Source organism: Cavia porcellus, unplaced genomic scaffold, assembly GCF_034190915.1.
Source record: "Cavia porcellus strain 051 isolate PalLab524CR breed Dunkin Hartley unplaced genomic scaffold, mCavPor4.1 scaffold_29, whole genome shotgun sequence".
NCBI lineage: Eukaryota > Metazoa > Chordata > Mammalia > Rodentia > Caviidae > Cavia > Cavia porcellus.
In genome coordinates, this window is record NW_026947512.1 from 18,021,330 (window position 1) to 18,046,311 (window position 24,982).

Sequence of the window (24,982 nt, forward strand, 5' to 3'; positions counted from 1 at the left end):
TTTCACAATAAAGCATTGTGGGGAAGAAGAAGTGACAGCCAGTAGCAAGAACCAAAAAGGAGAGGTGGTTGGAAGGTCATGGGAGGAGAGTGCAAGGGGAAGACAGGACATTTCAATCCCCACAGAGGCTTCTCAAGGTCAGAATTGCAAAAGGCCGAGCTGACCCAGGAAGAAGCATTATTGGCTAAGGATAAACACCTGTGAGGGTGATGTTCAGAACTCTGAATCATAAGCTCTCATTCCTATGGGCCAGTTCCATTACTGTGAGACAGTCTGGATGGTCAGAGACAAATCCCTGCCCTCTGCCTTGGTTGAAGGGACCCATGCACATGAAAGGGCTCACATAAAAGATCCCCTGTGCTTTCCAGCTCTAGCATCTTCACCTTCACAGCATCTCCAAAAACCGCTTTTCCAGAAAGGTGCCAAAAAATGCAGGTGCCAATCACAGCTCAAAGAGCTCCAGCAGTTTCAGACAATTTCCATCCTTTCAACAAAGGCAAGAAGCCTGTTGTTTTATCAGTATGTCCTCTAAGAAAGAGCCTGGGTACAAGCAGCTCTTAACTATCAGCATGGGGATGATGCACTTGGTAGATTAGGCACAGCGAATACTCAGTCAATAAGCAGAGGTCTCTCTCCTCTGCCCCTACAGCCCCACACCTGTATCTAGCAGGTTTCTGAGACACTTGTTATGAAAACTCTTAAGAATAAAAGAGACATAGCTGCCAGAGAAAAAGAACTCACTAATATTTTTAAAGTTCTATTTCAGTAATTTTGAGGTCACCTACTCTATCTCCTCCCACCCCCAATGACACTGCTCACTTATATCTGACTGCATACAAGACTGATAATTTTCTATGGTATAGTTTATCTATTTGATGATCATATGCTTCAAAGATACATATGCTGCAGTTTATCAAGTGAGAGAGAAGATTTCAGAAAGCAGAACAACCTATTTTAGCCCAGTTCTGCAGTTATGTTACTGAGTACCTACAGACTCTGTCTCCTCCTCTGTACAAGCTACCTCCAAACAGATGCTATAGATGCCTTGGAAAAGCACAGGGAACCCCTCCTGATTTCAGTACTTTCAATCAGCCCCTTCTTTCTCAGTCTCAATCACTCTGGTTTCCAAGGAAACCCAAGGATCTAGTACTTCTAGCCAATCGTAAAGAGAGATATGTCTCTCAAGTCATACTATTACTCACAAACCAAAGAAAACCTCCAGCAGGACTTCCTTCCCACCATTCTCCTTGGGGACGAGGTGGAGGGTGGGCAGACTGCTTAGAAGTCAGGAGTCTGGAATGGGGACTCAGATGAAGTTTGGGAATGCCTGCACGTGGGGAAGTCCCATTCTGCACCTGGAATAACTATGGCTAGTCACCAAGGGAAAAATCTGGGATTCTCATCACAATGAACAACAGGACACCCTTTGAGGTCCAGATGTGCCACAGCTGTAAGCAGGGCCCCAAGAGGATATGGAGCCCAGAAATGGTGGGTCCTATGCGGAAAAGGAAAGTGACAGAAAAGCCACCCACCCAAGTTACATGCCTCCTAACACCAGAGGCAGAAAGGACCACTTGCCAATCCAGATGAAGGAAGAGCAGGTGAAGAAAGAATTTGGACAGAAAGAGACATGGGATAGGGCATAGATATCACCTTGCCTTGTAGTCTTGGGCACAGCAGGTCAAAGACTTCGAGCCCAGCCAATGCCATGACATAAAAAAACTGAAGATGTCTGAGGAAGTATAGTCCCACTAAGGGATAAGAAAGAATTTCCATCCTGATAGTTTGTCTAAAAGAGGCCTGAGGCTCTTGCTGCAGCACTGGTGCACCCAGCTGATAGAGGAAGGAGGAGCTCTCCCGCCTTCCTTCAGGGGGCACAGGCCTTCTCAACCCCCAGCCCTCACTTTGATGAGCTCAGAGGTTCCTGGCAAGGCTCCCTCCTTGGAAGCCACAGCAAGTTCTAGGACGGGGTGAGAATGGGTACTGCTGACCCCTCCAGAAATGCTGGGACTACAAAGACTTTGTAGTCTTTGCACCACTCTAGCTGATAGCAGTGGCTAACACTGCTGCTTCTCAAACCAAAACTTTTGGGGTGGGGTGTCTGGGGAACAGAATCTGCCCTTTGTCCTCTAACAAAGGGCAACCCCCTTCTGGATGAGTTTGCCCCCCTCCTCCATCTGAGAAATTGGGGCCTGTGGTTGGAGCTGAAGAAAGACAGGGAACCAGCCAGAAGAGCCGGGAGATGGAGGATGCCTCAGCTTACTTCCTGCCAAGGACAGCCTGATCCTCCTCCATCACTGTGGGAGGGTAGAAAGGAGGAACGCTGCCTTAAAATTAAATCAATCAATAAAGGAGGCATGAGACAGGAAATTCTGGCTCTGCCTTTATTACACCAGCTCTCTACACTGGAAGTGGACAATCCTCAGGAAGAGTGACTGATTCCCGCTCTACATTCCCATTTGTTCTCATTCCCAGGGTCCTTGGAAATAACCATGGCCACCAAAGCCATGCCAGAAGGGCCCTAAGGCCTGCAACAGGCCCTGGGAATCCCCTGGCCTGGGTCTATTCCAAGGGAAAAATCCAGTGAGGCCTCCCAGGCATTTCTTAGGAAGCTGGCCATCTGGGGACCATTCATTCATACCTCGCTTCCATCATCACTGGTTTAAAAGCAATTCTAGCCAAGACTCTCAAATGCTAAAAACTACACTAACTTCAGTAAATCCACCTCACAATTCTAAATCATTTCAGCCAAAATGACTTCATTTCAGCTCTCCCAAGTACTAGAGAGCTAAGTGCCTCTGCCATGGTCACTTCCTGGTAGAAAGGAAAGGAAATTTCCAACCCACCTACTTCTTGCTAGTTGCCCCTCAGGAATCCAGACAATCTCCCCTCGGAAAAGAAGAACACAGGGAGATAAAGGAGCTATAAATCTTGCTCGTCTCCACTACCAGAATTAGCAAGCTGCCTCAGGATCCCTAGCCCCTACCTGCTCCAACACCTAAGGGCCCTGGGCTGCCCGGGTCTCAAGCAGGGATGGATGTCTGCTGACTACTCACTCACTCCCCACACTGCAAACCACCACTTTCCAGGCATGCCAGATGTAGCTGCTATTCAGTGCTTTCAAGCCAGGACAAAAGCTTCTCCAGAAGCACAAGGCAACAGCAATGCAGACATGGTCAACCTCAATAGAAGCCACCTGCCAGGCCCTCTTCTGCCACTCCTCCCTGCACACAACACATACACACCTTCTTTTCAAACCTCTCAAACCTTCATTGAACCAAGTCAGGTGATTTTTTGTCTGAATCACTGTACAGATCTCCCAGAGGGCGGACACTGTATTGTCCTTTTCAAACAGTATCCTGCAGAATGCACAAAGTTCCATGTGTCAGAAACACTAAGTAAAATAAACAGTCTATTATTGTAGAACTTCACAGAGGATTTAACAGAGCAATGTGCACTACAGGACGCTCCCAGTTTATGGCATCACAGAGCACCTCAGGACTGGCACCAGTACTTGGGGAAATGAGTGACTCCTTCAGTGTACCAGCTCTTCTACCTTTTGGAGAACTTAAGAAATGCCTTGCTTACATGTTTCCTCTCCATCAGCTTCCACTCATCATGAGATGAACAGAATGGTGAGCACACAATGCACTGGTGCTGTCGTCACTGCACACGCCCAGTGTGAAGACTATCAATTCATAAGAAAACCTGGACCTATGCACATACTCAAGCTAACCTTGATTGTGCTTCCGCCACCAAGGAGAAGGGTTGGACCCTCAAATCCTCTCCTACCCCACACCTCATCAGCTGCTTACAACTGGCTGTATAAGTGGGTGACTGCATTCAATGGACACACTTGTGCTCAATGAGAAGTTACCACCCTAACCATTGCATATGGTCTGGGTAAGCACAACTAAAAATACCACTTATGTCAGGAGAGAAACCTGAAAGGAGAGGAGGGCCAATGAAGCCTGATTAGCCAGCGGCCTGGATGCTTCCTATCCAACTCCCCTCCACCATGGTCTAAACAGAGATGGCCGGGTAACAATGAGGAGGCACCCAGACATAGAACAACTATTCAAAATTTCCCAGAAATTTCATACGCAAACTAGATAGTTCAAATTTTCCTTTGGATTGGAGGAAAAACTGTCAAACTCTGGCTTTGGGATAGAAAAATATAGTTCTCCTGTACCTTGGAACAAATTTGGGGAAATAACCCTGTAGTTGGCCTCTTTGATACCCAGGTGGACTTTTTGTTTTGTTCATAACAAAGCAGATTCTGAAAGGGTCTCCCATTGGACTCTACCCACAGCAGGAGCAGGTGTATCCCACATCCAGGTCACAGGGACTCCAGGACCCATCCTGGCACAGGAAGCCACGGCCTCCTGGGCAGGTGGCCCTTATGCTGAAGCCCAGGCTGTTCCCAGCATGTTGCTCAGACACCTTCAGTGAAGACACCAGCTGTGGTTAGTGTCTAGGTACCATCAAGAGATTGGGGAATTCCTCCTGCTGTGGTTCTGACCTAGAAGGCAGAAGGCCCGAATGTTAGCCTGCCCCCGACTCCCCCCAGTAGTCTCAGAAGAAAATAAGACGAGAGATCATGAGGCAGTGCTGGAGGATTCTTACTGAAAAATAAACGTCAGTTATTTTTCTTTAATGTGCAGTTTATCAACTTAGGATAACAGCCAGTTTATTCCTCCCCTATTTCCCAATTTCTCTTCGTGCCCACTTAGCATAATTAGTCTAATCCACAGATCCCGGGTGTAAAGAGATCAATAACAGCCTTTCTACTGCAGCAGCAGCAGCACCACCACCACCCTCAACTCCTTGGACAGTTATCTCCTAGAGCAAGAGGAAAGTCATGATAGTACCCTGCCCAGGCCCCAGCCCACACTCTACCCAGACCCACTCCCTTTGGGCTCTTCTCCAGGCTAAGAGAATTCTCTGGTTCAGCTCATTATTCCAATTATCTCCTATAACTGGGTGGAGTTGTTTGGAACTAACTGCTTCTGAAGCTGACACTTTAATGCTTGAATAAAAAAAACTGTATTGTTTAAATACCAATCTTGCCTCTAAAGCTGCCAAAGCCTCACGCACTGCTTGTTCATTATCAGCAGCAAAGTAGCACTTTTCTCATTGGAGCTGATCAGCTACAGGCCACATAGGGCAACAATACCAGTGCCTGGAAAGGGCTTCAGCTCCCAGTGGCAGCTTTATGAGATCCAAGAAAAGACAGGCTGAAAATGGATCCTCTCATATCGTGTACACTGCACCTCATGAAGTACCAGGCACTGTGTGCACATCTGGGAATACCAAGCCAATGAGACAGTCTTTGACTTCAAGGAGTTGAGTCTAACAAAGGAGGACATGGTGGTGACTGTCACTCCAATTCATAGCACCCTTCCTGGCAATGAGAACTGCCCCTGATACATCTAGTACGGTAGGCTCTGGAATTGGAGGCGTGGGCAGGTAAAGTCTTACATGAGCCTCGAAGCGTAACACAATTTTACTAGAAGGGAGACACAAGGATGACCAAATAGAAGACCTCAAGAGAAGACAAAGAAACAGCAACATGCACAGCAGGGTGGGAAGGAGTGCTTAATCTCCTGGAAGGGTCAGGGCAGAAAGGAAGGTCACGCCCAGCTTGCTCCCATGACATGATTAGGAGTTGTGCTTTGTGGAGGTAAGAGGAGGTCTACCTAAGGTGTCTTGAACAGAATGTTTGTGGTCATATCTGAATAGGAATGGATGGCTGAATCCCTCAGTGCCTTGAAGAAAGCCAAGCGCGTGCTCTGAAGGGCATGTGTTAATGATGTGTCCCAGCGGGAAGCGGGATGAAGAGGTGGAGGGAACACATGGCTGTAGCTACACAGCCCTTGCAACTCTCCCTCTGAGACTCACACCTTTTCTCATCTTTCAACAAGTTCAACAGCTGGAAGGATCATGGAAGTAATGTCCTGTCTCTGCATCACCCTAGAGGTCTTGGCAGATGAGGCAAGATGTGTCTCAACGCCCAGTGGCAGGCACTGTATCACAGGATGCTTAAATATGTGCTAAGCCTAAGCCAAAGCAAAGGAGGGGACACATTCTGTAAGGGTTTGGAAAAGGCCAGGAGCACCAGAGGATTTTACAAGGTCACAAAACCAACTTTTTGACTCAGGAAATACAGAACCGTACCAATATTAACCTTTGTAATGGCAAGGTTTTCTTGAAAAGGCTTAAGTTCTCTATCCCTACAGGATGAACATAGGTTAGATGGGTGGTTACCGGGGAGCAGAATGAAAATACACATCCCTGAACACTGCCACTGTAGAGTCCTGGGCACAATGAGATATGAAAGTGCTTCATAAGTCACCCACAAGAGATCAGCCTGGGCTGGGAGCTATTCAACCAGATGATCACCTCCGTGTGTGGATGCGGTCCTGAACAAGGTCACCCAGATGCTTTCAAGGTCTTTTTCTAAGTGATGGCCTTCTATTTGCACTCCTACAAGGGCCTCGATCCTCTCGAGCCTTCCACAGGTTCCCTTCCACCACAGGCGAAGCCTGACCCAAGAGTAGAATAACTATCCCATAATCCGATGTTAGGAGAGCATTCCCTGGGCACCAGCTGGCTATGCAACACTTGAAATGTGGCTGATGTCTGAAGAACGTCATTTAAATGTTATTTAATTTCAATGTTAATTTAAACAGGCACCCGTGGCTACTAGCTACCATACTAGCCAGGGCAGCTTCCTGTGGAAAAGGGGAATGCGGGATCCAGAAAACAAGTCAGTTTTGGCCCCATGCCCTCCACCACCATATTCTCTGAGCATGCAGCAGGCCTGAGAACCAGAGATCACCTTTCAAAGGAAACAGACAAAAGGAGCTCTGTGTCCCCTGAACCTGATGCAATGGGGTACAGGGAACAAAGCATCCAAACAAAACTCTCACTCCTCAGGACTTTACCCTCTTCTGCCAAGAAGGCAATTAACACTAGCAGAGACTCAGGCCTGCTGCCACAGTGTTCAGCTTCCTGGAGCAGTCCTGTCCCCCAGAATCCTACTGCAACTTTTGGGCTACATTAAGGTATAGAAAGCCATGGGAAAGGAATCTCACGCAAGAGAGAGGGGATGAGGAGGGAATGGGAGGGGAGAGGAGGAAGAAAAAAAGAGAAGAGGGGAAGGAAGGGAAGAAAAGAGAAGAAGAGGAGAGGAGGGGAGGGGAGGGGAGGGGAAGAGAAGAAGAAAAGGAGAGGAGAGAAGGGGGTGTATGTGTCAGTTCTACTACTTTTCAAACTTCAAAAGTTTTCTGGTAAACATTTATCATCTGGGGCCGGTGGTTTACCTCAGCGGCGTAAGTGCCTGCTTGGCAAACACAAAGTCATGAGTTCAATCCCTGGTACCAAAACAAAAAAAAAAAATTATCATCTGTATATTTCCAAATACAACTGGATTCTTGCCCAGCTCCAACACAAAAGCCAAAATCAAACCAACCAAGGACTCCAGATGAACACGCATGGTCTTCCAGACTTGGTTTCTGCCTCCAACAATTATTGTAGGCCCAGTGCTTCCCGAAACAGTCTGAAGCTACCCACCAAGTTGTTATCTGGGACACTAAGTAAACACGGACCAGAGTGGCAGCAGAGACAACAGGTGGGCACCAGGAACCGCCTAACCTATTCAAACAGCTCCTAGCAGCAAGGGAGAGGCAGCTAGCAGCTTCATATGTGTACACTGCTAAAGAACTCTCCTAGCCACCTAGCAACAGCGGATGAGCCTCCTCTTAAGGCTCTCCTGGTCCAGTCCAATCTCACCTCCTCCCCGCTCAGGATCCACAGACTCAGTCTCAGTGTAGGGCGACTGGAAGGTGCAGACAAAGAAGAAAGGTGAAAGAAATATTATATAGAAAGAGCACTGTGGGGGCAGGGCAACACCACATCAAAAACTAAGTCCTTTTTCTGAAGTTACTGGAAATTTTTTGTCCTTCTTATTCTATAAAAAGAAAAAGGAAAAATAAAAACATGTTGCAACTTCCTGTGTCACAGCACATGCTCAGGAAAAGACAGACCTAATGCATTGCTTCACTTTCCCATCCGTGTTAACCAGCAGCTCCTTTCCCAGCCAAAACCCTGCCCTCAAGTGTGTCAGCTCCAGAGAAACAGGAGGCCAAGGGCTCACAGAGCCCTCAGCTCCCGATGAACCCACTCACCCCTCCACCAGCTAAACACAGGAGAGGCTCCATCCTCTGGAATGAGAGGGCTCCTATCAGAGCCCGAAGGAAGATTTAAAAAACCTGTGCCATAGCCCGAGTCATTCGTTTCTGGATACCTGCTTTGTTAACTCCTCTCCTCTCTCTTTGGATGATATAACAACCCAACCTCAAACCCTTCTTATACCAGAACAGTACCTGGGGAGACACCATCTGTCCCTCTTCAGCTTAACACCCAGTGAAGTCCCTCCCCCTTCTTGGAAACTAGGCTGCCAACCACACTTTTGTCTCACCCTCCTGGGATGGTCTCAGGTGTCCCCACCCAGTTGCACCAAGCAAAGGGATCCAAACCTCTCCCTCCCCACCCCGGAGAGCCCAGATTAGAACCCTCCTTCCTTTGCCTCCACCACTCACCTACCACCACTCTAACCTTTCTTTAGGCCACAGAGTGCCTGGCCCCCAAGGTTCGAATGGGAAAGTATCTGAGAAGGTACCCTTCGGAGTATGAAGGGCAGACTTCTTTTATGCATGGTATACTCACAGGTGATCATTCCTCCTCTGAATTCTAAGCTCCCAAAGGCAGGACCAACTTTTATCAGTATTAGCAATTTATATAAAATAAGCATTCTATCAAATTAAATATTTGATAAAACATAAATTATTAGGTTGCATACTATATTCTCTTTTTTTGCATATTATATTCTAATGGGGCTATGGAAGAACTCCTAGAAAAGTAGTACTGTAAGTTATAAGAGCCTGTGTTTCAGGGTTTGTACTCTCATATGTAGTCTCTGACCTCTGCATTTACTACTTCTTCTGCCTGGCATCCCCTACTCTACCCAAGACATGTATCTCCAAGGCTCACTCAACAGCTCCTCAGTGAAACCTTCCCTGGTCTGCCATCTACAACTCTGATGCCAGGCATACACTCCAGGGCTCCCTTCCCACTCTGTTTTCTCCTTTATACCCACCACCATAGGCAAGCTGTGCCACTGAACTGATTATGGTCTGTTTGTCTGTCTTCCCTTGCTAGACTCCAAGTGCCATGCAGACAGGACTGTGGTTTTCATCTGTCTTTTACACTAATCCTAAAATAGTGCTCAGTGTTCAGTAGATATTCAATAATTACTTGCTAATGAGTTATTCTAAACATGTTTGAACACGTTTCCTCCTCTATAAAAAGGGGAATTTACTTTGCAGTATTATTTCAAGGATTAAAAGGGCATTAGGTAAAATATCTAATAGAATACCTGATACAGTACTTAATATTTGCTCAGTGAGGACTAGCAACTGACCCAAGAACCCTTCAGAGTTGTGATCTGAAAGTACAGAAGTCAATCTGCTGTTCTGATCTATCCTTAGAGAAGCCAAGAAGTCACTCTTTGAACTGCTAATTAATTGTGAGTAGTAAGCTATTTTGGCTCTTAGGAGGCTAGAAAGCAAATCCTGTTTAAGAAAGGCAGGGGTCCTTTCTAAGCTGCTGGACACAATCAGGCCTCATTGTTCTAAATTCCTCTCATCTCAGATGGCAAGCACATTACAGGGGTCTGAACCCATGGAAATGGCCCTATTTTTCCCTCCTGGGCTAATCCTACCATCTGGACCTCCTGATGAGCAGCCAGAAAGGAAGATAGGGTGAGGCAGGCATGGAGGAGAATGTTTATAAACACCGGGAAAATGAAGAGAAGGGTGAAATAACACTGGGCTGCAGAAACTTGAGAGAATGGCTGTCTGCCCCAGGACTACCGAGGACCCACACTGACCACTTCCTTCCCAACAACAGATCATCTTCCCAACAGCCGAACTACAGCAACCGTGAAGAATAGAGTGATGAACAGAGGCAGTCAGGGCAGAAGCCACGGGAAGGCAATCTGATCCCTGTGATTACAAGCAAGAATGAGGTGCAGATAGGCTTTTGGATATGCTCAGGGACACATAGTAGGGTGGAAAGCCAGGTGTTCAGGTTCTCCTTCCTGTGCAAACCTGTTGTGCATGGAGATACAGGGCCCAGAAAGGTCTAGGTTGTAACCTCAGTCCCCAAGACTTGGTGCTCAAAGCTGGTCCATCTTATAACGCATAGGCAGGCACAGGGCCAGCCACTAGATGACTCTGGACTGTGTCTGTGTGCCTGTGTATGGCTGAAGCTAAAGAGTAAATGCTACCAACTGTAGGAAAGTTGGCATATTCCACCTGTACCTCCCTCAGTTAATGTCCTCCAAGGGGCAAAAGGGTCATCTCTATAAACAACAGGAAAGGGAGGGGTGCTGGGACATGGAAGAGGAGGAGAAGTAGTTCTTGCAACTCTGGGGAATCTGAAAGAAAACTCTACTCACAGAAACACATGATACTTCTGCCAGTAGGTAGCAGCAAGTGGGTGGAGGGAAGAAATGCCCAGAAAGCTATTCTGAGCAGCTTCCAGCAGACAGAAGAAAACGGACAGACAGACAGGATCTTCATGAGTTCCTAGCTCAGGCTCAGCACAGCCAGCCCAGAACTGTCATGCCTAGACCTGCCATGCCCTTTTTCCTAGAGGAGGGCATCTAATCATAGCATTGAAAGAAAAGGGAAAAGAAGTGAAGGATGAAGAGGAGGAGGAGGAGAAAGTAAGTCTTCAAGGAAATTACTATCAAATATCACATCTAGTATCTAAAGAAACACCTTGCAGAGGAGAAGTGAATTTAAAATACTATCACAGACAAGAATGTCACAGCAATTTGATGGGGAAGGATGTAAAACTCACTACCCTGCCATGCCAGCCCATGCTGGGGACTACACCTCAGAGCCTCATGCGCATGCACAGGGACTCCAAGGCCTCTGGACTAGATAGAGTGGCACAGGGAGGACAAAAATTGATACAGACAGAGAGTTGCAAAGGTGTGGCATGGCAAGCAGAGTCCTACTAAGAACACAACACATAAACTGCTTCAACTGTGCAATGGAGAGACTAGAGCAAGATCTGGGAAGGATGTGGAGATTTTGTGAGTTCAGGAGACAAAAGAAACCACTGAAGGGCTTAAGTAGGGAAGCTACAAGATCAGAGCTGGGCTCTGGGCAAACTAATTCCCACTGCATGCTAAAGAGCAGAGAGCAAACCTTCATTCCAGGACAGAGGGTGCTCAGAGTCAGCTGTACTTTTTACCTTCCCCCAACCCTTGCCACCGATTCTCTCTAATCCTTCTCTAATTATACATCAAATCCAATTTTATGTTCTTTCAAAGAATCTAAGCCAAAGTAATCAGATCACGTCCAGAAAGTGAGGGCAGTAAGATGCAGGAGCACAGAAGAACACGAAGGGCAGGGTGTCACTGAGAATGAGAAACAGCTCTGCCAAACAGGACATGACGCTTGTGGGCCTGGCGGTCACAGGGAACATCACCACTCAGCATTTCTGTAATGTGAGCATTAATAGAACAGGTCCCGTATGGCTCATCTGCTCTCTGTGGCCTCCTGGACGGCCACTCCAGCACAGCTCCAGGGCACATGGCCTCACCCAGAGTCTACCTGCATTCCTGGGATGCTCTGAGTTCCAGTTCCACACACCAGCCACCTTTGATGCCCCTCCACTCCTCACCAGATTCTCAGAGTTCTGCAGAAGCCAGGCATGACAAGCAATCTGCAGATTCAAACAGCTCCTGTTAAGTCTGCTCTTTAGAATCCCCAGCCTTCTCCTAAGAATTATAGAAGCCAGGCAAGGTCACACGGACAGGCCAAGAAGAGAGAAGGAAAAACTCTTCCAAGGACAGGGGCTCCGTCTGTCTAAGTTAAAAATAAACTCTTAGCTACTACACCCAGCTCCTCCCCTCCAGAGACCAATGGGCCTTGGCAGATGAATCTCCTCCTGCATAGGAAATGAGCCCCTGGGGACAGAAGGAAAAGGGCACTTGGGGAGACATGATTTGGTTATATACCTCCATGGAGGCAGCAGGCTTCCCAACTCCTCCTACCTCTTGGCTCCCCATGAGCCCTTTCCCCTAAATAAACCTTTATCCCAGAAAACACCCACAGAATCTTCCTGTGCCACGGTTAGGACCAACACCTGTCCAGGGAATGGAATAATCACAAAGACAAGAATACCAGAGTGACACTGAAGGAAGCACCCTGCCCTGTATCTCTCAGCTAAGCAGATGCTCCAGCCACCTGGGTTTTTCCTCCTCTGGCTCCAAAGCTTTCCAGGATCCTCGGGCAGGAGGCAGAGGCCACACGGTACACAGAGATCACCAACACCTTTGCCTTTTCAGTCAGAGGGGAAAAAGAAACTCAAGTTCTCCGTGACATTTTACAGGTGGCTGAGTTGCGAGGGCCAGAGGGGCTAGGGCCAGACTCAGGAAGGAGGCCCCAAAGCCAGGGCCCAGTTATTCTTGGACGCCAACAAGATGAGGTCATACTCCAGGAGGCAGTAACCCGAAGCCCAACATTGAAGTGGAGAGGCTCTCTTAGCTTCGGGACAGGAGTGCAGTGTGAGCAGGGAGCAAGCTCCCTCGCAGGACATCAGGGTAAGGGGACTCATCCCCACATGGCTCCTGGCAGAGAGGCCTGCTTGGAGGTGGAGCTTGAAGGATGGCAGAGTGACAGGCCTAGTCAGCTCTGGGGAACCAGTTCACCCTCCTCTGTCCAACCCTTTCCCTACTGAGAAATGGGTAAGGCAGCACCGCAGCGCCTTTGTCCATGTGAAGGCAGGCACCTGAAGAAGCACCAGCTGTACTCAGCACAGCGAACTGGCCCCAAACTGCCCTCGAAGCTCAGGCGGAAAGAGATGGCAAAGAGGAAGATGCAGGTGAAAAGTAAGATAAATGGTTCAGCAGGGTGGCAGGAAGACCTGGGACAGACTATCAGGGCCTGGCTATGAGGGGAGGACTGCAGCAGTGGCAGGGTTGTTTTTAGCCACTGGGACCAAGAGGCTGAGTAACAGTCCTAGTCCCCAGGCAGGAGGCTGGCAGCAAATGGTGAATATGTGCTGGAAGCCTCCTAACAATATGGATGCCCAAGATGGCAGCAAGGTGGTCAGCTCTGTATCTCCACAGAGAAATGGCAGAACCAAGTACAGACACTGGCATGGAAGGCTCCATGGGTCTCCTTTTAGCGCTCGCCATGGAGAGATGGCACCTTTGCTTCAGGTTTGAAAGAACAGTCCTAGAGATAAGCCAGAGAGACAGACATGTCATCTTCAGTGCAGCTCCCCATGCTACCACCTCCTCGGAGACAGAACCAGCTCCAAAAAGGGCCACCAAACTTTCAACCCTGGCACCACTTCCCACTTGTCAAATGAGTCTCACATAGGCACTGGCCAGGAGCTGCCCGAGTATCCCTCAAGAACAAAATGCCCTTTCACATAACCCTTCTGGAGACCTTGGGTTCTTAGTACAATGAACATACAGCTTGGCTGATCCTGGAAGGAAACATCACATACAAATAGGGACTGACCGACCTTGAGGCCTTGTCCTGGGCCCTATCACCTGACCTGCCAGCTGGCACACAGAGGTGTTTACTGGACCGAGAAATAAACTCCCCAAGAACTCTACAATGGCAGAGGCCAAGCCCAACTTCATGCCCCTTTCTTGTAAGCCTGGCTTCCTCCTCCAAAGCAACGGGAAACAACCCAGTACACAGGACCCCACAATTCAAACCCCTAAAGCTGAAACCACTGCTCTTGCTGTGAGTGGGCAAGACAGAACAAACATCCTCAGGAGTCCTCTCCACCTCTTGCTTCCTAGACTCCAGATTTCTCATCTTGACCAGCATTCTCTGGGGGCTGAATGGACTCAGATACAAATCTAACTTTCTCATCAGTGCTGGCAAGCAGTCCCCAACTGTCAGTTCTGGCAGCCCATAGCTGTGTCTGGGGGTGATGTGAAAGACGGCACCCCTGTGAGTGAACTGACCACACACCAAGGCAGAGTCCAGCAAGTGATTAGTAAACACACTAACTCCTTTGTCAGGAGCCCTGCACTGGGCATGGTTTGTGCAGCTAATCACAGTGGCCTTCAAATACCCCAGGACAGGACTGGGGATTGCGGCTCAAGCACTTCCTTGATAAGTGCAAGGTCATGAGTTCGATCCCCGGCACCAAAACAAAAACAAAACAAAACAAAACAAAAATACCCCAGGACTTCCAATGAGAAGGGACTCTGGAGTGAGAAATAAAGAAATCCTTGTCCCTATCCCCACCACACTAAGATTCTTGTGATTTCAATGGAAGAAAAGATACCTACCTCACTGATTTATAAGCCTAATCTTTACTAACAGCTAGCTGGAACACTTTCCAAGTCCTCATATAACCAATGGTCAGCGATAACCGTTAGTTAACTGGACACGAGCCGCCCTATTAAAGGGCATCCACACTGGCCCCAGTACTGCTGTTGGTCAGACTTGAAGCCAGTCAGCACCTACCCTGCCTTCACTCCACTTGTGGCCTCTAGCATGACCTCTTCCCTGATCACAGTGCCAGCACTCTCAAACTCCTGGACCCTGACCCTCTGATGTGGGCCCTAAGGCCCAGAAAGTTTAACTGACCTTGCAATGCCACACAATTTGATAGGACACAAAGACCACAACTATTTTTGAAGTTTTAGTTTTTGTTGTGTTTTATTTCACTTTCTTATCTAGCACTTACCTCCCAGAAGCAAGCTCTTCTCTACTTATTTATATCTATACTTACAAGGGGATAAATATATGCACCTACATCTTAAAATACTAACATTAACATCAGTATTGTCTTAAAGGCCAGAAAAGAACCCACAATTTGATTGGGTCATATCCCTTGTGTACACTAAGCTGTCCAGTGGCATGGCTCTCCTTATTAATGCCCGTCTAATGGCCACTGCCGTGAAAAGATCCTACCTGATGGGTTATTAGACCTTGGCTTTGCACTTCTAGGTCTACAGCCCCAATACTACCACCCTCTGACAACTAAAAACCCAAGAAACCCAAATCAGAGAAGGGTCCAGGGAACCAGGTGCTAAGATATGGCTCAGATGCCAACCCTAAGTAAAACACTGAACCTTTTTTACACAGGCCCTGTCTCTTCCTCTATGAGAAAGAAGACAAGCAGATGGCAAGGACTGTTGGCTCTGGACTGCTGGAAGTCTGGCTCATTTACTCCTGGGCCTTAAACCATAAACAAAAGAAGCTGCAGCCCAGCAAATCACTCTGCCCAGCCCACCAGCCTCCCAGCAAGACACCGAGCCTCCGGGAAGCTGCAGTGCAGAGAAGACATGAGGAAAGGGCCTGAGGTAGACAGAGAAACACAGCAAAGCGCAATTCCTATGCCACAGATCCTGGGCCATCAGGGAGATTCCTAGCTCAGAAGACACCAAAGCAGCTCAGGAATCATGAACAACTCAGACACTGGTACTGGTACTGTGCTCTTGCTTACTGTGGCATGGTACCGCCAGCACAAAGCACTCCCATCCCTGTTATTCCACAGTCCCAGGATTCAGCCAGGGACTGTTTCCAGCAGTCCTGAGGCGTGGCTCCTCCCCACATTCCTCCAAATCCCTGGCACCTGCTTCTTGAAGAAACTGGGAACTAAAGCTGTCCAGTCCCTCAGGGTGCCAAGCAATCAAAACATCTCTCAGAAGTGGATACCAATACTTTCATCCTCACCATAAAAAGCCCATTGTTTCCCAGACCTCACCAATACATGTCCCTGAGGCCCTGAGAGGACTTTCTTTCTTCCCCTCCCATCAGCCACAGATTCTAGATATTAGCTGCAGAATCTTTTCAAGCTCTACTGAAACCCAAAATTCAAAAGTGAAAAAGGACCATGAGCCAATCCAGCTTCGATACTGCCTCAGTGATGTCAGAAGTCCTGCTGCGGCTGACTAGTTGGGGCCAAGGCCAGCACGGCACACATGGAGCAATTGCTCACAAGGACGGTCTCTGAAAGCAGAAACCGGCCCTTCCTTCAAAAATCCATAAACCCCACTTTAGCCATGCCTAATCTTTCTTTGTAACATCCTCAAGTCCCTCCAACATTATAAAACTTGCTTCAACACAAACACGAGGTAGGTTCATTTCTGGGCCCCACTGCCTGCCTCTCCTACTCCTTCCCTCTGCTCTATACATTCGCCTTCATCCACACCCCCCCACACAGCCCCATCCAGCAGCCTCTACACATGCAGCTCCACAACCCATGAAAATGTGGCCAGCAGGTGAATTTGTTAGTTTCATTCCTCCATGGTTATTAATTCTAATTTAGCAGCCACATCTAGGTAGTGGCAAGCACATTCAATGGGGCAGCCTTGACTACATTTGCTCATGTTGCCTTCTCCAGATAGGTTCCTTGACACCCCAAAATTTTATAGGTGATTTTATACAGGAAAAAAATATGGCAAGTGCTCAGCAAACCGTTAACTCCTCAGAACCATACTGGACAGAAGAGGCTGGCTTGGTCAGGGTGACTTCATCATGCTGTCGTACCACTAGCAAACCTCAACCTGAGACACTGCCTCTCACTCAGGTGTATTACCTGGTTTCAATCTCTCAGGTGTGCAAGATAAGCTGTATGGAATAGGGCAGTGCCTGGGGTGGAGGGAGGATGTGAGGACTATTCCCCTCCGACAGGGTCCAGACCAACCAAGCGAGGGTCTAATAATCCTCCCTTGGTGACACCAAAGGAAACTACATCACAGAGGCACATGAATGGAGGAGGCCTGCTGGAGAAAGGAAAGAAGAAACTACAGGAAACTGTTTCCTCTAGACTAGGAAGTGGAAAGATAAACAGAGATAAGTTATGACAACATTCCATGTTTTGTAAAGCAGTAACATGCTTCAACAAATCAGTGTTGCATAGCAGAGCAGGACAACAGTACAAACTTTAATTAAATTTGTTCAGCTAATATCTGAAAGTTACCATGATACAGAGAGGCAAAAAGCAGCTAAGAGACTCCATGGGAAATACAATCAATTAAACATAAAAGAGTCAAGACTAGGAGTCTGGTCCAAAGCAATAACAGAATTACCATATTCTTCTACAAATAATATTTCTATCAAATGCTCCCTAAGAAATGGAGAAGGGAGCTAAATAAGCTTGTCACTACAGATCTAAAACTCATGGAACTGCTGCTTTGGGGATATGACTAGAAGGTGGCAGATACCCAAAAGACAGCCTGGGGTCAGAGAAGCCCTATGGGGGCAGCACCAGCCTCTGCCTGTCAGTATCAGGAAACAGAGAAGCCTCAGAGGAGGAGCAGGGCAACTTGGATTCTAATCCTGCCTCTGCCAAATGCAGGGCTGTTTTACCCACAGTAAGACACTTCTTCACTCTGGCCATGGCTTTCTCATCTGCAAAATGAGGTGATCACTCAAGTCTCTTCCAACTCTGCCTGGAAGTTCCTTCTGAGCATGACTCAGAACTGTGCAGGAGAGATGAGATGGGGTCATAGCACTCACCAAAAGCATTTCTAACCCAGCTCTGCAGGACGACAGCCGAAGAGCAGCAGAGTGAGTTGGGACCATTCATAAGACACTGACTTTACTGAACAGGACAAATAGGTCACAAGACCACAGAAAGCAAGTAGAACACTTGGGCAGCCACCACTTCCAACAAAGTTACAGCCACAAGAAAGCAGACTTCCTGCCCCTCAGGAACAGCTCAGCACAGAGGACAGGTCGCTTCCCTTTTACTCAAGCATCTTCCCAATGGGGTCATCAATCCTGCCTGCCTGACAACTTCCTCCCTTGCTTTATAATCAAAAGGCCCCTACTTTTGAAAATCATTTCACTACTCAGCACCTGAAGTTAATCAAAATTCAAGATCAGGAAGTCTCTCTGGTGCATGTCTCTGGAACAGGAGGATCCTTTGAACATGATTCCTGCAAAGCTATAATTATGTCTTAGCCAATATTTGGATATGAAAGTGTTGTTGACAGTGCTGTCCGTCACCAAATCCCTTGTCCCTCCTTTCTTCCTCTATTATTAAATTTTAACACAAAGATGTGTAGGAAATCTACAATTTAACAGCTGAGTCAACTGCTCAGCTGGGAACAAGCTGCCTGTCAAAACAGACTGACTTCAGTCATCACCCACTTCTAAGCAGGCAAGGATAAACTAAGTGCTGTTTAACATACTGCTGGATTCTTTCTGTTAAAACTATTCAAAGGAGAAAAATACTCAAGTCTCTGTCCTCTTAATTATGACAGAAACTTGAACTGCCACCCAAAAACATTCTGGATTATGGTGTTCGTACATCTGTGTGTGTACATGTGTACTGAACAGAATACGGAGATGTTGAGAATTTTTGTTCTTTAGTCTTTATACTCCAACTATCCAAGAGCAACAACAGCCACTGCTGACAGGCAAACGCAGATGGCATCCCAGAAGAGACAGAAAACACTCCTGGAAAGCGCGTCTGTCACTTCCTCAAGGGTGCAGAGCAACTGTGGGCAAACTGTATTCACTCACCTCCAACCCACAAGGTCAAGCAACAGGACACCTCCTCCCACGCTGTCCCTCATCATGGAACAGAAGGTCAAAGGCATAAATGCTAGTGTTCAAGACACTGATAAATTCCCTCTGCAACAGTCCAAGGCAACCACAGAGATCCCATGGCAGGGACTTATAGAAGAAACTAAAGAAATCTGACAGCACTGAGAGTAAAGGCATAATGAAAACAATTTCAGAGTTCTTAAAATCCAGAAACTAGACACGCTTGCCCTATCGCAAAGTACCAGGTTTTATACATTTGACTGCATATGCCAATAGGCCCACAGTAAGTGGGCCTTAAAGTAAATCATAGCTTACTTTAGTATTTGATAATTGAAATCCAGCCAGCTGTGCAGACCAAAGAGGAAGAGAAAAAACATAACACAGGAAGTATTTCTCTCCTCCTCCAATCATTAAAGCAACTCAGGGGAAACAAACCTACTCTGTCACCTTTAGGGATGTGGTTTGACCTGAAACACTTCTAGGAAGAAAACCTTTCTGGTGACCCTGAACGACTTGCTCAGACTTCATCTGGGACCCATTCCAATGCAGCAGTCTATTGTGTTTAACTTCTGAAGTGGTGTGGTCACTTAAATCGTCATGCTCCCCTGTCACACCCACTCAAGAAAGAAAGTTAGGGGGAAAAAAATGCTGGGTTTCCCCAGGCCAAGAATAGCGTTGCTCCTGTTGTCCATCAGCGGCCCGCACCCAGGACCAAAGTGGCTGTCTCCAGTTGGCGGAGACCTGGCCTGCAGGGATCAATGAAGCTTATGGAGACAGCAGTCAGCTCGCGGGGCCGGCGGGCCGCCCATCTGGAGGTGGGCGGGCGCTGCAAGGGAGGCCCGCGCGCGAATCACAACAATCCTCCCCCGCGCAGGCCGGGGGAAGGGGGGGGACGCCGGCGTCCCGCGGAATCTCCAGCTTTGCGCCTCCGGGCCGGAGCGGCCGCCCTCGCGAGGCCCAGGGAAGTGAAATCACACATTCCGGCTCCCAAATAAGGAGCGAGGCGAAATAAACCTCGGAGCTCCGACTTCTCCAAACCGACCGACCAACCCGTTCAATGAGTAATGGGCCTTTTGTGCCCGCAGAAAGGAAGAAAAGAGGGCGGAGAGGATGGAGAACACGTCCCCGGGACGCGCTCAGGCGCCAAGATGGCAGAGCCCTCCGCGTCCCAGTCCCCGGGTCTCCGCGCGTGGCCCGAGCGCGCCGGAAACTTGGACCGACCTCCCCGTCCGCCGCCGGACCCCGGGCGCCCCAGCCGGCCCGGCCCCGCCCCTTCCCAAGCCCCACACCTACTTTCAGGGCGAATTTCTCCTGCGTCCTCTTGTTGAAGATCTGCAAAACTTTCCCGTTGATGCCCAGCCCCAGGACCTGGCTGGTGACCTTGTAGTCGTCGATAATGGCGTTCTTTTTGATCTGCAGGGTCGACTTGACGTGGAACTGCGGGAACTGCTGAGGGGGCGGCGGCGGCTGGGCCGGGGGGTGCGGCGCGGCTGGGGCAGGGGGCTGCGGCAGCGGCGGCGGCGGTGGCGGTGGGGCGGGGAAGGGCGCCGGCGGCGATTGACCCTGTGCGTTGGACAGCATGATGCCCGGGGCCGTGGAGGCGGGCGGGCCGGCGGCCGTCCCCTGCTCCGGTGCGGGACGGGGTCCCCGCCACCCTCCGCTCAGCGGCGAAGTGCGCCCCGGGCCGGAGCCGGCTCCCCCGCCCCGGCCCGGCTCCAGGCTCGGCGGGTCGCTGGGCTCCGTGGGTCCCGCCGCGCGCCGCTGGCCGGCGCCCACCGGCCCGGCTCCCTCCCCGCCCCCCGGGGGCCTGGCACTCCGGGGAACGCGCGAAGGCGGGGGCCCGGCCGGGGGAAAGCGGCCGCGCGACGAAGTACCCAGCCCCGGGCCGGTGGCCGCGTCACAGGCTCGTCTGCGTCCGGGGCCGGTCCTTAAAGGGGAGGGTCACTGGGCGGGCCCTGGTGGTGGGCGGGGCCTGGGAGGGGCGGCCCTTAAAGGGAAGGACGCAAGGAGTCTAGGTGGTTCGAAGGACCTGGCGCTGAGGGTCGGGGTTTGGGGCACAGGACGAGGGCAAGGAGAAATCTTAGTCCTTCGCTAAGGCAACTCAGAGAGAAGAAGGAGACATGCGAAAGTTACCAAGTAATTCAGCTAGAAAACCTGCTGCTGTGAATTGGGAGAGGGGCTGTCGCTTGTGGGAAGCAGGGCCATGGCCAGGAGGAAAGATCTCCTCGTGGGGCTGGAGTGCGAGGCTGCTGGCTAGGAGGGAGCAGAGGGAACGAGGGTATGACGAACGTGAAGTATGTCCTTAGCGCTGTCCTGTGAGTCATACATGCCTCTTCTCCAGAGCTTCTGATTTTTCTAGTAAAGTTTTGTTACATGGACCTTTCAGTAATTAGGCCCCTGAGTATATTTTTATATAAATAAACTCAAAGGGATCCAGGGAGAGGACAGGGTGCATTAAGAGGGAGGCTGCCTCCATCCTCACCTGCTTCCCTGCGACTTGCAGTGCCACGGTGACAAGACTGGTACCTGTCTCTAGGAGAGCTAGACCTTTTCCTAGGGTGTTGGCCAGAATCCCCAGAGACTTCGTGGCAGAGGAGATTGGAGGGAGGATGGCTCTAACTCCCAGTGTGGAAATACTGGTCTCCGAGCTTGCAGTCATAGGAAGAGCGGGTACTTCTAAAGAAACCTAATTCTAGTCCGGGTTAGGCCCCTGTCTTTGAAGAAGATGCAGAACCAAGGTCTGGCTGGACACATCCTAGACCAGGTCCATTCCTGCTGGCCTCCATGCTCCAGCTAGTAGAGTAAGTGAGTGTAAGACAGAGGAACAAATGGGAGAGGATAAAACCTCAGCTGATACAAATTATCAGAGAATGAGGTTTGACCTGTGGCCACACAGGTCCCAATAAACTCCAAAGAACATCCTGAGATAGGACTTCTTGGGAGCATGCCAAGGTGGACCAGGCACAAAAGCCAGTGTCTCTTTTCTCTTTCCTCTCACCCAAAGACACTTGTATCCGCAGGGAGGCAGGCATGGGGGGCGGGTTTCCATTTCAGACACAGGCAAGGCTCTCCTAATAAGAATATTTGCTATTTTCAAGTGGAACTTATTTAGTACTGACTGTGTACAAGATATCATGCTCAACCCTGAGGTGGTGGATGGTGTTATTAATCTGAGGAGAAGACAGACAAGTTGGAGGGGTCAGAAGTGTGGTCAGCACAGGCCTGGGAGTGGAAGGCAGAGTCACTTCCTCCTAGGCAAGAAGCGAAGATGGAGGTCAAGAGTGTACTCTGCAAATATCCCCTGCGTCTTCAAAGACAATGGCACTACCTAAGTCATAGGGAATAAAAATTATCATCACCTCACCAGTTCTGTAGTATAGCTGTCCCCTCCTGGAAGCACAAAGATAATCAAGGATTGAGGAAGGAGCACAGGGATGAGAGAGAAGAAGAAGTTCCCTACTAGATCCTTCTAGAGACAGAAGCAGAATCCAAGTCTCCAAGTGACTTACCTTGAGCAAGCAAGCCCATTAACCTCTCTGTGTATCTGGAAAGAACTAGAATAATAAAATCTGCTTTTAGACCTACGTGAGAATCAGATGAGGGAGTATTTATGAGACCCCTTCATGAATCATGAACTGTAAGTCGTCATGAAATATTAAACATCACCATTTCTCAGGCATTGCTAACGTGCCTCTCTGCACTGTGTTTCCCACCTAGGGAACTGTGTCTGACATCAGAATCACTTTTCTGTCTAGCTGGGATTCTGAGAAGGTGCCTGAGCAAAGAACCTAGGCATAAAGGGGCAACTGAACCCCAGCTGGAGATTCTTTCTGGGGTTACAGGGCAGAATGGGCCAAGGGGATCCACAAGCAGCCAGAGTATATGTACACAGTATATAGAGATTGCATACATGGCATCCAAGTACACACATATATGAACACCACACAGGAGCATGGTGAACCAGCCATGGTGGCACATACCTATAATCCTGGCATTTGGGAGACTGAGGAAAGAAGATTATTGCAAGTTCAAAACCAGCCTGGGCTATAAAGTGAGCTCAGTCCATCCTGAACTGCACAGCAAGATCTTGTCTCAAAAAGACAAAAAGAAGAGGAGGAGAAGGAGGTACAGTGTGCCTGCCATGTAACATTACCATGTAAATGCCTGATGAGGAATAACTGAAGAATCAGTGAGCCAAAGGAAGATGTGTTAGGCATGTGGTTCACAGTCTTACATTCGTTGCTAGTCCTGGCTAGCTAAATGACCCCACCAAAGTCACTTGCCCCTCATGAGTTTAAGTTCTGCCTGATGATCTGGAAATGGAAGAGGTTGAAGAGAAGAGGTAGGTCCTTTTCCTTCTCCTCTTTTCTCTTGGAATGAGTGCAACCAACTCTGTTCTACTGGCTGTCCTTTCTACTTTAGATAAACTTTCATCTTTAAATTGCCCACGTCTTGATTTCCTTCCATCGTGGCCTAACTTGTTATACGTTAATGTGCATGAATGGATTATATCTTAGAAATCCTGTACAATCTCTGCCCCAAGTTTCCTCCACCAAGAAGTAAAATTTCCCATTTTACGACAATATGGCATTATGAATGGATACTAGATGGTGGAAATCTATGGAACTGGATTTCTTGGAAATGTTCAGGTAGTGTCTCTGGATGACACAGAGTTGGATTCCTTGGAAATGTTCAGGTAGTGTCTCTGGATGGCACAGAACCACCCTTAGGCTGGTGGAACGCCAGCACACACGAAGTGGTCTTTTTGTCTCCTGCTAGTGTGATAGACAGAATATCACAGAATAGGCACAGTTCTAAACAACTCGCCATTCTAAAGGACAGTGACTTGTGGCCAGGGAGAAATAAGCAGCTTTCCTATCATAGGATATTTCTTAGATAAAGTGAGAAATTCTCCAAAGCAAAAGTAAGAGATGCATATGAATCATTAGTTGCAAAAATTCTGACCCAGAATGTGATTTCAAAGCTTGTGATCTCGACAGCCTCTATCATTCCTTCCATGTTAACTCTCTCCCTAGTGCTAAGGGCTCATGTACAGTAAGGCATTCTACCTAAAGCAAGTGTTGTTAGCAGTCCTTTGTGATGGTATCCTGGAAAAAGAAAGCTCTGCTCCCCCATTGGCAGTGCCCTTGTCTGCACCCCATCCTTTGACAGTTAAACCACAATAGAGAGGAGCAAAGAATAGGAATGGAAAGAGAAAGAAAGAAGTACACAAAGGAGAAGAGAAACTTCACCTCTGTACATCCACAGACATAGTGTGGTTCTAAGTGACTCCAAATGAAGCTAATTAGAACTAAAGGCTGCCTCATTATAAATCCTGCTATTTAAGTTGGAAAGTGAAGGAAAGAAAGGTCTGCATTCACTAGGGCCCCAGGCCATGTACTGTCGGACAGATGCTGACCCTCACCATGCAGCCTGGACAATGAATTGGGTAAAGGAGAAAAGAAAAGGGAACTTGCAGTCCAGGAACACAACAGGTTGGGTCAGCAAAAATGATCAGTGGATCTTTGCTTGGAGACCTGGTGATGTCTGGGCGGGGGGATTTCCCCTTTCTCAAGCTAAATGGAAGTCCAAGAACAGAAAACATAGAGAAGTGTGCAAGAATGTATAGGGAGTCACTTCACAGAACATAATTTTGAGGCAGCAGAGCATGGTAGAATCAAACTCAGAGTTCAAATCCTAACTGTACTTCAGTGTCCCATTGTACAGTGAAAAAGGAGATAATATTCCTAGATTAAACACAAAACGACATCTTGCACCATTCTCAACATATAACACTTAGCCTCTGTACGTGTGAGCTGTTGTTATGTGGTTGTTCTTTCTAACCATCACCTATTTAATCCTCTCAACAGTGCTCTAATAGTATTATTTTCATCAGTGAAAACACTGTTGCTCAGAAAGTGTGAAAAACTGTGTGCTATACTTTGGATTTTGGATGTTTCCTAAAGGCCCATGGGTTACAAAAAAAAAGTCTTGGTCCCTACCAAGTGACACTATTCAAAGATGATTAGGTGGTTAAGGGGCAGGGCCTACGAGGGAGTTTAGGTCTTTGCGGGGGTGGGAATGCATGTTCTCAAAGGTGATTTTGAGGTGGTTGTGGAAAACTGGTCTCCTTTCCTGGACAGAAGACCAATAGATTTTTTCTGCCACACACTTTTGCCATGATGTGCTGCTCTGCCACATGTCCAAAAAAGCCACAGAGCCGAATGCCATGAACTGAAGATTTCAAGATGATGAACTTAAACAAATTTTTCCTTTGATTTATTTTTTTGAGACTAGGAAGGTATCAATAAACTGATAAATTGCCTAGGCTGAGCTCACACTTACAATCCTCCTGGCCTCAATCTCCC

The 24,982-nt window shown here is 48.3% G+C and overlaps 1 protein-coding gene across 1 annotated transcript in view; it reads right to left on the reverse strand.

Annotated features, from left to right (window-relative positions):
* The window catches only part of Mapkapk2 (MAPK activated protein kinase 2), a 41,839-nt gene extending 21,327 nt beyond the window's left edge, over positions 1–20,512 (reverse strand). The window contains exon 1 of the mRNA XM_063240091.1: positions 19,908–20,512. Within this exon, the coding sequence (XP_063096161.1) occupies positions 19,908–20,195 (288 nt within the window). The 5' untranslated portion in view covers positions 20,196–20,512. The remainder of the gene's footprint in view (positions 1–19,907) is intronic.
* Between the last annotated feature and the right edge of the window lie 4,470 nt (positions 20,513–24,982).